Genomic DNA, 16,076 nt, shown 5'->3' on the forward strand with positions numbered 1-16,076 from the left:
TAGAGCTGTAAATAATCACTAACTTCCACAAGCTTATGCTAATGTCTATCATCTTCTTTTGTTAAAATAAAGCATTTCTCGTACACAGCATGTAACTTTGCCCTTAATTTTCCTTGAAATTAGCTTCTACTTTCAGGATAAAATGAAAGCTTCAGAGTAAGAAGATTCAAACTCTATTTTGCATCATAATAAGAGGACCCTGAAAAAATTATTTATCTCAGCCACATTAGTTCAGATTCATAAAAAAACCCCAAACCAAACTTAGCTACCCATTTCCCAAGAGAATCCATTTACAGAAATAAGTCTTTAAGCTCTCTGTAAAATTCCTGAGGGATGTTTACCTGGAGATCCTGAAACTGACAGTTTGCAAAGCAGAATCATATGGAGACAGCAAAATTAGCTGTAAATAAACTACTGCAGCCGGATGACTATGCTGCTCTTCCTGCCGCACCTCTCTCTGTGTGTTTATATATGTACGTAAGCATAAAACCTGAGAGGACCAGTTCATTCATTTGCTTGAGATAAAGTCTGTATAGCAAGTGGCCCAACACTATAGTTTGACAGCCAGATTCTAGCCATATGAGTTTTCTTCTTGATTAATTGAGACAAACATAGGACAAGAGAAACAACTATTTAAATTTAGCAATTAGATGCTAATTTTGAAAGTGAAAGTGAATATTTTAAAATATATGTACAGATGCCTTTCTCCTTTTCAAGGTCTGTTTGGATGAGGCTTTGAGCAACCTAATCTAGTGAAAGATGTCCCTGCCTGTGGCAGGGGGTTGGACTAGATGATCTTCAAAGGTCCTTTCCAACCCAAACCATTTTATGATTTGTATGAGGGGTTTTTATAAAAAGTATTATTCTTTTCCTCTCTCTTTCTCTCTTTCTGTGTTCTCTATCTCTCTTCATAATTCAATGATATTTCCCCATAAAAATCTCATTTTTATATTTAATACACCAATATTATTTTCAGTGTTCTTGAGAAATCTGAGATCCTATTATTTTATTATGTAAATTATAATGGCTCAGTGGTAACTCACTTTCATGTAACTGTTAGTTGTGAATATGAAAACTAGATTTTGAGGCTCCTGTTTAGCAATGTTCAGTTCTGAATAAACTATAGTTTGGACTGAAAGCAGCCCTGAGGAAGACTTGGAGGTGTTGGTTGATGAAAAGCTCTACATGAGCTGCCCGTGTATGCTTGCAGCCCTGAAAGCCAACCGTATCCTGGGCTGCATCAAGAGAAGAGTGACCAACAGGTTGAGGGAGGTGATCCTGCCCCTCTACTCCGCTCTTGTGAGACCCCACCTGGAGTACTGCGTCCAGCTCTGAGGGCCCCAGTACAAGAAAGACATGGAGCTGTTGGAGCGAGTCCAGAGAAGGGCCACAAAGATGATCAGAGGTCTGAAGCACCTCCCATAAGAGGACAGGCTGAGAGAGTTGGGGTTGTTCAGCCTGGAGAAAAGGCGGCTCTGGGGAGGGCTTATAGCAGCCTTCCAGTACCTGAAAGGGCCTACAGGAAAGATGGTGAGGGACTGTTTATCAGGGAGTGTAGTGACAGGACAAGGGGTAATGGGTTTAAGTTGAAGGAGGGTCAGTTTAGATCAGATACTGGGAAGAAATTCTTCCCTGTGAGAGTGGTGAGGCACTGGCACAGGTTGCCCAGAGAGGTTGTGGATGCCCCCTCCCTGGAAGTGTTCAAGGCCAGGTTGGATGAGGCTTTGGGCAATGTGGTCTAGTGGAGGGTGTCCCTGCCTGCAGCAGGGGTGTTGGAACTAGATGATCTTTGAGGTCCCTTCCAACCCAAACCATTCTATGATTCTATAGGCACTTGTTCACATATCATGAAGCAAAATCAGTTCTGAAAAAAGTTCCAGTAATATGGTAATATCAAATATTTTTATTTAATGAAATTTTTATTCTGTGTAGATCTAGTGAGTCCAGATAAATCCAAAATCAAGCCTCTTGATCCTACTTTTAAACAACATTTTGCTCAATTTCAGCAGCTGCTTTAAAAGTGGTGATACATTATTTACAATGTAGCATTTATCCTGCTAGCATCCTCTATGCCTCCTGAAACTATGAAAATTAAGAATAGTCAGAGCTGCTATGTATTTTCCTGCACAGCTGTAAGTGGAAGATTAATAAATTCAGAGTATGATGTGGAATATATGAAAAAAATAATTCTTTAGAGTAAGGTGAAGGTATGGTAGGCAATACCTGCTGAAGAAGTCAGCAGGGATGCAGCAGGTGTCTTCTTTTATCACTGCAAGAAACAATCTCATTTGTGGGGTCTAGACTCTCTCAGCAATGTTTTAGAGAAAAGGGTAAAGCATGTTCCTTTTCTTATTTCCTAGAGGTAAATTTGGGAAGAAGGCTGTCAGCAACTAAGAACTTCAGATTTTTGTAATTTATTCTCCAGCTGATTTACATCTACTCATCAGGGAAATTGTTTCTGTGTTAAAAGGAAGAAAGTATCCAGTTGTCTGAACTTGAGAGTTCACTAGAAATGTGAATGCATAACCACAAATCTCTCCTTCACAGTTTTAATTAAAAAAAAAAAAAAAGTGGTTTGTAGGTACAGATTCAATATGCACATAACGTATATGACAGAGTTACACATCTGTTATGCTTACCAAAGAACTGAAGAATGATGAGGAATAGTTAATATAAATATATAAGTGTGTGTACATATCAGGGTTGTATTTGGATTTTTACTTTTAAGTGGGGCAGAAATCACGTATTTTTTTCCTCCTGATTTGCTCTTTATTTCTTCAGAAAGTGTTTGTCATATGGTGAACTGTTCTACTTGTTTTTAAAAGAAGGAGCAATTAGATGAATTGCCCAAAGGCAGCCTGAGATTCTCTAGCTCATTCAGGATTATAACACCAACATCTTGAATTGTAGTCATAGGCTTTGATTTTAAGAACACTTCTTTGCTGCTTTATTTGTTAAGAGTTAGGAAAGAACTGTATTGGGACTGTATTAGCTGTGGTGAAGGAAAAAAATAGAATTTCAATTGTTTTTGGTAGCATGTAAAAGCAATAACCTAGTATTTTCTGAAGTTTCTATGAACCGAAAAACTAGGTAACTGGATTAGCACAAGTCATCTTCTTGTCTGATTAGTCTTACAGAGTCCTACTAATCACAAAATGTCAGTCTGAAGTGTGTCTTTTATTTCCTAGACCAAAGGAATCATATCTGAATAGTGCTTACATTGTCTGTAGGTACATCAACGTCCTTCAAGCTTGATTGAGGATCCCAAAATTTAGGTGCTGCTTTATATAGATTGTGAGTGGGATTGATTACTCTTTATTTAGAATCTGACAACCAAAAATCACAGTGTCTTCAAGTTTTGCTTTCAGTGCAAGACTTTACCTGAAATTATTGCTGACAGTAATAGCAATCTGAGGGGAAAAATAAAAGTCTATGGTTCACTTTTTGAACAACGCAACAGTTTAGTACTTAAGCACAGCCTACAAGAATATCTTGTCTTATAGAGAATGAAAGAAGAAAAACATCATTAATTGATAACTTCTGAGGGTCGCCAGGCTTATTTTTAAGATAAACATTACTTTAGATTTTTTTCTACTACCTGACTATCTTTCTAAAATGTTGTCAGTCTTTCTGTTTTTATGGGAATAAAATGAGTAATGCAGATTAAACTCAGGAAAATCTTGCCAATCACATGAAACAGAAATAGTGGCCTATAGATTTTTTTACCAATCTTTCTGTTTCACAGTACTCTGTCCAGCCAATGAAATGCGTCTGGATTCAACAGGAGTAATACTGAGCCCTGGATATCCTGATAGCTACCCAAATCTCCAGATGTGTGCGTGGACCATTACTGTGGAAAAGGGTTATAATATCAGCATGTTCTTTGAATTCTTCCAGACAGAAAAGGAATTTGATATACTTGAGGTGTTTGATGGTAACTATAGGACGCACAACTTTGGATGATACTTTATATATATACACACATGTATTTTTACATTGCATCTATGTAATCACTATTTTTATGCATACCATAATTTTTCAGTATAAAAAATCTTAAATAAGCAATTATTTGGATTTGTGGTGCTAAAAAGAACTGTTGGATTACTGTGTTTCAAAATTGTACTGCATTAATTATGTCTGGAAATAATTTTGTTTCTGAACAAATACGTACTCTCTAGAGTATAACATGTTATGTCAACTTCCATTTTTAATTCAGATTCATGTTTGGAGGATGTTTTATATATATATTAATTGTATGCATTTAATTTCTTTTATGCTATTTTGAACTTTGTAACTTTTTTTTTTTTTTCCTTCCTTCCTTGTATCAAGGACCAAATAGTCATAGCCCATTGCTCATTTCTCTCAGTGGGGACTATTCGTCTTCTCTAAATATAACCAGCAATGGCCATGAAGTATTTCTCCGGTGGTCAGCAGATCATGGCACCAATAAAAAAGGTTTCAGGATAAGATATATAGGTATGTAAATCAGACTTTCTTTCATGTGTATAAAATTTCAATATGGAACATATTTATTTATGTGAGAAGGGTAATTTAAGCTATACTTTGTAACGTTAATTGCCCAGACTGAAAGGAAATCTGATCTGTTTTATATATGAACCTGATGATACTGATCTTGTGAGGAAACAAAACCCCACACACCCTAAGTAGGATATATGAAACACATGTGCTCTGTAGAGATTTAAGGAAGCATTCCACAGGCCTTAAAAATGGCATACGCCAGTACTAAAGATGAAAGAAGCAGCTTCCCCCTTCTCCCTCCCATCATCTATTTGCACACATGTGCCTCTGTTGTTCATACTGGATCTTTACGCAATTCATCATTAACACTTTTGGTGGGACAGAGGAAGAGGTGGAAACAAGGCAGGAGCGAGGAGCTATAAGGTGGAAAAATGTAAGACCGTGAAGGATTGAACTCTTTAATTTAAGGTTCAACAGAATCAGCAAACCGTATTAGAAGAGATCAATTAGTATGTAAAAAAAAGCCAACATTGTGTGTATTATTAATTCAAATTAATATATTTATGAATAGTGCGTGAAGATGATACTTAACAAAGATTGATTTTTAGATAATTGATTTTATAGAACTATTATATAATATCCATTTTACAGGATAATAATATTCATTAATCAAGCTAAAGTAGTTTCCAATTTACAGCAATTACACAAAATCTATCCTTGATTTTTTATCATGACCAAAGACATGAAATAAGCAGAATGAAAATAGTATCTGTAGATACCAGAGAAGTTATTGGCATAAAACAATTTCACTTTACCAAGTGGAGAAAGCAATAGAGAATAATTATAAAATTCTTCTTTCTGCTGTGTTTTTTTGTCTTTCCTAACTCAATTTTTGGCCACTTCACTACTTCAGTAAAATAATTAGGCTCTCAACAGTCTGTAGAACAGTGTCAGTGTCATCTTTCCCTTTAGGAGAGGACAGTTTTCTCAGAGGTAAAATGTTTGTTGTATAGCTAGATAAAGTTCACTGTTGGTTAGACACAAAACTTTATATGGTACCCATTTTCATTGCCTGTAGTACTTGTTAGATCCGTTGAAAAAAGAAAGTTCTTAAAACTCTTTCCCTACTGGCAGCGAGACAACTATTTAGAGTTAGACAGGAAATGTTTACTAGTGATCTATATCACTGAGAAAATACCAGTATATTTTCTTATACGCTAAAGAAGTAGGGGTGTCTCTGGTTCTTCCAAGAGTATAAAGCAGGGGAAATTTAAGGAAGGAAATATCTTCATAGTATGTTCTCTGAAAGATGTGCTTCTCATTCTGCTGCTTGCTTTAATAAAAAGTAAACAAACAGCCACAACTCCATCCTGATCAGAGGAAGACTTTGACTGAGAAAGCCATTGATCTCAGTCGTGGGACACAGAAATACTTAAAGGGCAAATAAAGCAGCACATTTCTATTTGCCTGAGAAAATAGATACCAATAGTTACCAACATTTCTTCAAAGCATGAAGGAAGTCCCTTCTGGTCCACTCCTTTGGCAAGGTATCCAAAACCAAGGACTTTTTGTACTTATGAACTTAATGAACAAGAGATTTAAAAGAAATATAACCATAATGACAGTATAATATGTAAGCAATCTTTAATGTCAGAGAGACTTCAAGTACATATATCCTTTCAGATTATAACAACTGTATCTCTTAAAGATCTTTTTGGTCTCGTAAAGATTTCTGATTTTTTTTTTTTTCATAGTATCTAAATAAGACTTCTGTAGGAGTTTTTGTGTTCTAAATAAATCACAAAAAAAACCCCAAAACAAAACAAAACAAGCAGATTTAGTGGTTTTGCCATGGATTTATGGTGACATTCATAACTATGATAAAAATCTATTTTAGATTTTCTAGTTCACTTCAGTTCATTGTATCACAAAACTTGAAAGAAATAACTTATTTAGGACCAGAAGGAAAAGATTATTTGAAAAGAATTATGTGTGGTATGCCCTTGATGTTTCCTTCTTTAAAAAAAAAATAAATTATATAACTATTGAAATTCATACAATTGAAATAAACTAAATTCATGCAATTGAAATGAACTAAAATTCTATAGCTTTCTTAGTTTAAAAGAGAAGATGGTGAAAAAATACCAGTCATAGAAGTGAGCTATCATTATATTTCCTTTGAGGTTACTAAAACCTGAAGCCGTTATAAAGCCCTATTCTTTCACCTTTGTATTTAGTGAAATTGCTTGATGCATGCATGATCAGGATACGAAATACAACAACTTTTAGTGACTTTTTCTCAACTTGTTATCAGTTGTCCATTGAATACAACAAGAATTTGTCAACAATTGATATCTGGATTCTAAATGCATCTTTTATTTATTCAATATTTATGTTTAAAGCTCTCTACTGTAGTACTCCAGAGTCCCCTCCACATGGTTTCATTGTCAGTCAGACAGGTGGACAGCTCAACAGTATGGTTCGCTGGGCTTGTGATCGAGGTTTTCGGCTCGTTGGGAAAAGTACTGCTGTATGCAGGAAGTCTCCATATGGTTATTACTCATGGGATGTTCCAGTCCCAGCTTGTCAAGGTAAATTCTATTATTATTATAAAATAATATACCCTAAGAAACTTTCTTTTACCTTTTCTAACGTAATCTGTCAGTTTTATGACTTTATAATTTAATTATAATGTCTCTGTACCAAAAGTGTTCTACCTAGTAAAACTTACAAAAAACAAATGTGTTTCAACAGAATTTGCTAAGATTGGCAGATACTGAAAATAATCTACATCACTGTGAGGGGAAAAAACCATAAATTTAAAATATGAAATTATTTAAAAAGTTCATTTAAAACTGAATATTTAGTAAAGTTCATTTATCATGATCGAAGAACTATATAAAAAACCAGAATGAACTGAAACTTGCTACATTTCTAAGAACGGGAAACTGGACCAAAAAAGCATTGCCTATGATGCCATTCTAATCTTTCATGGTTTAAATTGAAATTTAATAGAGAATTCATAACATTGCCTGTATAGTTACTTTCTTTGGCCTCATAAAAGCAAAACATATTCTACTTAACAAGGAGAAGGAAATGGTTGTTTAATACTCATCACAACTGTATTCTCATTCTTCCTTTCCTGAAAATAATGCTATTGTTCTGATAACTTACGTATGTCACTCTTCAGTGAACTATTAGAATGATTTTTTTCATGAAAATTTGCACATGTGTTTATTCAAAATGTGTGCATTTTGCTCCTGTTGACCAGGGGAGATAAATGTTACAGGAATGTTCCATGTTAATTTCCCATGATTTCTTTTTGATAAAAAATCTTTGAATTGTGTGTTTTTAAAGAAAAACTACCTAACTTTTGTCAAAGGTGAAACAATTTCAGTTCCAAAGCTTTTCAATAAATTTCTATTAAAGTATAAATGGTGTGTCTGTATTTTTACAAACTGAAAGTCTTCCAAAAAAAAGAACAACCCAAAACCCAAACCAAACTACAGGCAATGCTACATATAATTATTTAGCTTTTTCTCCCTGTCAGTTATCTAAGGACTGCCTTTATGACAATTATTTGTAGAAGCTGATAAGACTGTTAATTAGATGTATCAAACAATGTGGAATGAAAAAAAACCAAAACAACAAACAAAACAAAACAAACAACTTACCAAATTCTAATAGCAGATGATTATTCTCAACATACTGAGTAGAGTTCAGTAATGAAAATAGTTGCAATACTCAGATGATACTTTACGAACAAGTGGAGTTAAGTGCTTAGTAATCTCATGATGTGTGATCAAGTACAAAGACTGTTGGTACCAACTTAGCATATTGAAAATTATTTAATGTATTAACTGAGTAACAGTTAATTATAATTATGTATTTAATGAAGGGTGGCTTTGATACATGATATTAAGTTTATTCAGTTCTTCCAGCAAGTCCTTGTGTGCGGGAAGTTATTTGTGGCCATCAGTTAAGCTGAAGGAGGGTAGATTTAGATTAGATATTAGGAAGAAATTCTTTCCTGTGAGGGTGGTGAGGCACTGGAACAGAGAGGTTGTGGAGGCCCCATCCCTGGAAGTGTTCAAGGCCAGGGTGGATGGGGCTTTGGGCCACCTGGTCTGGTGGAGGGTGTCCATGCCCGTGACAGGGTAGTTGGAGCTATATCTTTAAGATCCCTTCCAACCCAGGCCATTCTATGTCTGTGAACTATATGTAGCTTCAACTCACAACAGCAATCTCTTCAGATTCAACCTAATGACACATTATTACTGCAAAAACCCTCAGGAATAAGCTGCTTCTGTATATCAGTCACACATTTACGCTTCCCATTGTTTGCTGAGGTAAAAATTATACATTATAATTATAATAAAATTATAATTATATGTGAAATATGTATTATCACCCATACCTGGATGATACAGAAGATTTATGAAACAGTCTTTCGTATCAAAACGTTGAGAACACCATCAGTAAAAATCCCTCATGTTCTTTCATAGGGAATATTTACAAGACTCAAAGGCTTTGCCCTTCCTCCTCCTACTGAGCAGTACAGTTTCACCACAAAGTAGTTCTAACTCTTTTAAGTATGGGCTAGTGGTTCTTAGAACTTCATGATATAGAGGATGAGCATTGTTTTAACAACTATTATAACTGTCAGTCAGAATTTACCAACTATTTTGCCAGGTGGTATCAGATGACATCATCACAGTCTTACCTTCTAACTCACATTCTCTATCATTTTTAGCATAACTAGCAAAGCCATTTTTATCAGATCTTTCACACATCTGAATGTAGGATTTCCACAAATGACCATTTAATAGAGCAAAAAAATAAGTATTAAGCTTTTTGCCTTTTTTTTTTTTTTTTTCCGCATAGGAGAGCAAGGGGAAAAAAAAGCCATTTCTTTAAAAAGAATGCATCCAATTTCATTCTTTTGCTTTCTGCCTGAAGATTATAAGCCAAATCACAGTAGTAGTTACTGGCTCACAGTAGTAGTTACTGGCATCGTCTTATAGGAAATGAGAAATCTAAGGCCTCAAAATGTATGAATTCTTTAATGATACCTCTACAATTAGCACAGCTAGTGATTTGTGGTGGTTTGGTGGTCTGGCCAGGGATGTCAAGGACAACAAGAAAAGCTTCTATAGGTATGTTAGTGATAAAAGGAGGACAAGGGAAAATGTGGGTCCTCTCTGGAATGAAACGGGTGACCTGGTTATCCAGGATATGGAGAAGGCTGAGGTACTCAACGACTTCTTTGCCTCAGTCTTCACTGGCAAATCCTTGAGCCACACTGCCCAGGTCACAGAAGGCAGGGACTGGGAGAATGCAGAACAGCCCACTGTAGGAGAAGATCAGGTTTGAGAATATCTAAGGAACCTGAAGGTGCACAAGTCCATGGGACCTGATGAGTTGCAACTGCGGGTCTTGAGGGAACTGGCAGATGAAGTGGCCAGGCCACTCTTCATCATATTTGAGAAGTCCTGGCAGTTCGGTGAAGTTCCCGCCGACTGCAAGACAGGGAACATAACCCCCATTTTTAAGAAGGGTAAAAAGGAAGACCCAGGGAACTACAGGCCGGTCAGTCTCACCTCCGTGCCTGGCAAGATCATGGAACAGACCTTCCTGGAGACTCTGCTCAGGCACATGGAAAATAAGGAGGTGATTGGTGACAGCCAACATGGCTTCACTAAGGGCAAATCGTGCCTGACAAACTTGCTGGCCTTCTATGACGGGGTTACACCATCGGTAGATAAGGGAAGAGCAACTGACATCATCTACCTGGACTTGTGCAAGGCATTTGACACTGTCCCGCACGACATCCTTGTCTCTAAATTAGAGAGACATGGATTTGATGTTTGGACCACTCGGTGGGTAAGGAGTTGGCTGGATGGTCGCACTCAAAGAGTTGTGGTCAAGGGCTCAATGTCCAAGTGGAGAACGATGAGGAGTGGTGTTCCTCAGGGGTCAGTACTGGGACCGGCACTGTTCAACATCTTTCTCAGCAGCATGGACAGTGGGATCGAGTGCACCCTCAGCAAGTTTGCCGACGACACCAAGCTGTGTGGTCGACACACTGGAGGGAAGGGATGCCATCCAGAGGGAACTTGACAGGCTTGAGAGGTGGGCCCATATGAACCTCATGAAGTTCAACAAGGCCAAGTGCAAGGTCCTGCACATGGGTTGGTGCAATCCCAAGTACAACTATAGGCTTGGCAGAGAATGGATTGAGAGCAGCCCTGAGGAGAAGGACTTGGGGGTATTGATTGCTGAGAAGCTCAACATGAGCCGGCAGTGTGCGTTTGCAGCCCAGAAAGCCAACCGTGTCCTGGGCTGCATCAAAAGAGGCGTGACCAGCAGGTGGAGGGAGGTGATCCTGCCCCTCTACTCCGCTCTTGTGAGACCCCACCTGGAGTACTGCGTCCAGGTCTGGGGTCCCCAGTACAGGAGAGACATGGAGCTGTTGCAGAGAGTCCAGAGGAGGCCACAAAGCTGATCAGATGGCTGGAGCACCTCTCCTCTGAGGACAGGCTGAGAGAGTTGGGATTGTTCAGCCTGCAGAAAAGAAGGCTCTGGGGAGATCTAATTGCGGCCTTCCAGTGCCTGAAGGGGGCCTACAGGAAAGCTGGTGAGGGACTGTTTATCAGGAAGTGTAGTGACAGGACAAGGGGTAATGGGTTTAAGCTGAAGGAGGGTCAGTTTAGATCAGATACTGGGAAGAAATTCTTCCCTGTGAGGGTGGTGAGGCACTGGTACAGGTTGCCCAGAGAGGTTGTGGATTCCCCATCCCTGGAAGTGTTTAAGACCAGGTTGGATGAGGCTTTGGGCAGCGTGGTCTAGTGGAGGGTGTCCCTGCCCATGGCAGGGGTGTTGGAACTAGATGATCTTTGAGGTCCCTTCCAACCCAAACCTTTCTATGATTCTATGATTTTTAGCAATACTAAGTTCATTTCTTGGCAAATGTTTTTTACTACCTGCAAAATATCTCATGACAGTATTTAAAGTAATGTTTTCTCTTTACATTTTTCATTGTGTATCTGTAACATTATTATCACTTCTAAATACTCTCTGGTAACTAATGAATGCCAGTAGCCTTTTCCACTGCAGTTTTTTTTCCAAGCTCATGAATGTTAGAGCAATTTTTAATATTCTCTTTCTTAGTCCTATATGAATATAAATCTTGATCTCTGAACCTCTAAATAGATAATACCAGCCATTCTTCAAATCACTTGCACTACAGGACTGACAGAACCTAAAAGGTCCATGTCATAGAATCATAGAATGGTTTGGGTTGGAAGGGACCTCAAAGATCACCTAATTCCACCCCCCCACCCCCCGCCATGGGCAGGGACACCCTCCACGAGAACAGGTTGCCCAAAGCCCCATCCAATCTGGCCTTGAACATTTCTAGGGAGGAGGCATTCACTTCTCTGGGCAATCTGTTCCAGTGCCTCACCACCCTCACAATAAAGAATGTCTTCCTAATATCAAATTTAAATCTACTCTCCTTCAACTTAAAGCCATTATCCCTTGTCCTATCACTACATGTGCTTTGTAAACAGCTCCTCTCCAGCTTTCTTGTAGACCCACTTCAGGTACTGGAAGGCTGCTATAAGGTCTCCTCAGAGCCTTCTCTTCTTTAGGCTGAACAAGCCCAACTCTCTCAGCTTGTCCTCATAGGAGAGGTGCTCCAGCCATCTGATCAGCTTCATGGCCCTCCTGTGGACTCTTTCCAACAGCTCCATGTCTCTCTTGTGCTGGGACCCCAGAGCTGGATATAGTACTCCAGGTGGGGTCTCATGAGAGTGGAATAGAAGGGAAGAATCACCTCCCTCGACCTGCTGGTCACACCTCTTTTGATGCAGCCCAGGACACGGTTGGCTTTCTGGGCTGCAGGCGCACACTGCCGGCTCATGTTGAGCTTCTCATCAATCAATACCCCCAAGTCCTTCTCCTCAGGGCTGCTCTCAATCCATTCTCTGCCAAGCCTATAATTGTGCTTGGGATTGCTCTGACCCACATCCAGGACCTTGCACTTGGCCTTGTTGAACTTCATGAGGTTCATATGGGCCCACCTCTCAAGTCTGTCAAGTTCCCTCTGGATGGCATCCCTTCCCTCCAGAGTGTTGATTGCACCCACATAGGTTGGTTTTGTTTAGAAAATTTGCTGAAGGTGCACTCGCTCCCACTGTCCATGTTGCTGAGAAAGATGTTAAACAGTGCCGGTCCCAATACTGACCCCTGAGGAACGTCATCGCTGGTCTCCTCTTTGACATTGAGCTGTTATCTTGGTCTAATAATAATTTCTCACATTTCAGATAAGTATTTAGAATATGCTGCTGTTCTTGTAGAACTAATAAGGTTAAGATCTTCTAAGGGCTGCATGTGTATATCTTTTGAATTGGAACTCTGTTCTGAACATAGGATAGATTTTAATGTTTCGGTTGTGATTACAATTCTGATTTTGATTTGCAATACAGCTGACATATAATGATCAAATAATGCTGTGATAGACCCATTTTTCTGACACTTTGGATATTCCATGTTTGTCACTGTTTTCCTGTCTAGTTGTCAGATGTGGCAATATCCTGTCTTGATCTTTTTACATTTTTTTCCCTTAACTAAAAGCTAAATTTCTGTGCAAATCTCCACATATGTAAAATTAAGTTCATAGCTGCTTTTAACTGAAAATGTCATCGACTGATTCCTTGGGAGCTCTGTTGCTTATAGAAAAGTCTGTTATCAAGCATTTGATGTGCTAGGATGAAACTTGTTTCTTAAAAATTTAAGGTTAAGGGAAGGATATATTTTTCTTGTGCCACAAGATTGATTCTGTTAGCATTGAGAATATAACTCAAAATTTACCAAGTCACTAACGGAGATTTTTGAATACTGAAGGAATAATTAATCTCAGCGGTAGATATAAAACATCTCAGGTTGTATCTACAGAATATCTGATATATATATTTTACTGATTGCTAAAAGAGACAGAATTTACAGTATGTGAATAAGTAATGCTGTATCATTTGTTTGTGCTCAGGATTATAAGCAACAGCTCTTTACATGTTACAGGTTTTTTGGGGGTGGATATTAGTTTTTATACCCAGTTGAACACTGGCCCTGATCTAAACAGAAGTAGGCTTAGTTCTGGAAACTCCGTTATTTTCTAAAATTTCTTTTTATCATTAACATGTGGTTTTGAAGGAAGAGGTTAGCTTGGCCATTTATGAGGTGAACAGTGTTATTTGACTATATCTTGGTTATACCAGCTTTTGGTTATCCTCCTCTTTGCACGGATAGGTCTGCCTAAAGTTTGCTGCTGCAATCCAAGCTATTGAGGACTTTGAGATATAATAAACATCAACTTGGTCATATGTTTTCTTTTTAGTGTCATGGAGGCTCATTTTCTTTCTTTGGTGATATCAGGTGAAATAGTACAGTTTTGTCAGATGTTTAGTAAGAAGTGGAAGATAGACCTTCTGGTTTAGTTAACTTGTCACTTTTTATACCTCTGAGATCATGTCTTCATACCCTCTGGAAGATGGAATTCAACTACCCTCTTGGGACCTTCACTGTCTCCTAATCACCATTTTCTTATTTTCTTCTAAACATGTGTTTGTTTCTAGCTGGCAGTAGATATTGTGATAGCCATACAATATATGTTTCTATGGTTGCCCAGATGAGGTGACGAGCAAATTAATAATAGTTTTCTGTGATCTGTTCATTACAGTGTGTTCCTTTAAAAAAAAATAAAATAAAAAATCTATGTGTCATATGGAGTTTCTTTTTATGGCAATTCAAGCATATTTTAACATTGGTCCTGTCATCTCTGTTCTGCAAGTTGTGATAACATTAGCACTTTACCTGTGTCTCGGCTGTGATTATTAGCTTTGGTACAGTGCCACACTGTTGTTATATTGCTTATTAGGTGGATCTCTCTTACAGCAGATCAGGTCGCAATAGGGGCAAAAATAGATTACTCTTTTTTATCAGGTATTTATACATAGTCTGAGAGGCTTAACTTTTCATATCTCTGTGCAGGCAGGATAGTTGGTGTCTTAGGGTTTAAGATTCCACTTCAAAGTAAAGTACTTAAGAGTTAAGTGCCTAAGCCCTTTATTGTTGGATCTGACCTTCATTAGATGTATGGTGTTAAAATGTGGAAAAGATTTAATTTTGATTTTATTCCCAAAACAGACAGAGCATTATTTAGAGCCAAATCTTCTCTTGGTACTTTCTTTCTGCTGAATAATAATAGTAGTAGTAGTAATAATAATAATAATAATAATATAGGCTTACATATTCATTTTCCAGTTTTCAATATTTTCAAAAGGGTATTTTCTTTCTGCTTTGCAGGAGGAAAAATAGAAAGTTGCAAGTTAATTTTAGTGCTTTGTCAGAGGTGACACAGTATATGTGATTGAAGAAGCCTGAAGTACAAACTAGATTCCTAATGTCTCAGACTGGTGCTTTACTCATTCAACCATGCTGATCATATTTTTTTCCAATTATTCTCTATTGCCTCTTCTTTGATTATCGTCTTCATTTTGAATGGATAGCTGCAGAGTTATGAACCACTGTTCTTATTTTTAACCTCCTCCATCAAAACACAAAAACTTTCTGAGATTTAATTCTCCAAAATTTTAAGGAATTTATTTATAGGCTTAAAACAGACATTAATGAGTTAAGAAGTAATTTTTATGAATTTAAGACTATTGATGTTACAATGCAAAAATCCTTTGAGATGAGCAGAAGCTTATAGTGAAGAAGATATAGAATAACTATGCCTTTCTTTTTACGCAGCAATATCTTGTGGAATTCCTAAAGCTCCATTAAATGGTGGAATATTAACTACAGATTACTTAGTTGGCACTCGCGTTACTTATTTTTGCAATGATGGATATAGACTGTCAGCCAAGGAACTTACTACTGCAGTCTGCCAGCCGGATGGTACCTGGAGCAATCACAATAAAACACCTCGCTGTGTAGGTAAGTAACATGTAAAAACTCTTCGATGAGTAAGAATCTGGCTGTACATTTTGTTTTTTTATCTAAGTCACAAATCTTCAGATCACTTAAACTTTCAGCTTCAGGTTACCTTAATCTATGAATAATTGCTGGTATTAAATTACTGTGAAATACATATTTGAAAAAAAAATATATATATATGAGACATATACTGAAACATTCTATGACAGCAGAAGAAATACACTAGAGATTATAGAATACATTAAAACTGATAATTATTTGGCAGTTAAATCAAAGTTAATGGTTGCAGAGTTTTATGCAAAAGCCATCTCTTCAGTGAGAGCTGCACAGTTCATATACTGTTAACAAACCCTATTTACTATCCAGAATTGCAAAGTGTGATACTCTGGGATACTTGTTTGAAACTGCTGCTTACTATTTATATTCAGCCCCTCATTATAATCCTACACCATCTAAACATGGCGAAACATCACTGAAGAGAAAATGCATGTTCAGTCCCAAAGAGCAGTGGATACCATCAAAGTTATAAGTGGGGTATGAAAACCCAGGAGATTGTACGACTGATACAGAAATGTCAGTCTCTGATGCACCTTAAGATT

At 37.6% G+C, this 16,076-nt stretch overlaps 1 protein-coding gene across 1 annotated transcript in view; it reads left to right on the top strand.

Moving 5' to 3' along the window:
- The window catches only part of CSMD3 (CUB and Sushi multiple domains 3), a 727,509-nt gene that overhangs the window by 632,766 nt on the left and 78,667 nt on the right, over window positions 1-16,076 (top strand). Inside the window, exons 47-50 of the mRNA XM_075743489.1 lie at window positions 3,746-3,934; window positions 4,330-4,476; window positions 6,882-7,070; window positions 15,292-15,477. Of these exons, the coding sequence (XP_075599604.1) occupies window positions 3,746-3,934; window positions 4,330-4,476; window positions 6,882-7,070; window positions 15,292-15,477 (711 nt within the window). The remainder of the gene's footprint in view (window positions 1-3,745; window positions 3,935-4,329; window positions 4,477-6,881; window positions 7,071-15,291; window positions 15,478-16,076) is intronic.

Source organism: Balearica regulorum, chromosome 2 (assembly GCF_011004875.1).
Source record: "Balearica regulorum gibbericeps isolate bBalReg1 chromosome 2, bBalReg1.pri, whole genome shotgun sequence".
Classification (NCBI taxonomy): domain Eukaryota; kingdom Metazoa; phylum Chordata; class Aves; order Gruiformes; family Gruidae; genus Balearica; species Balearica regulorum.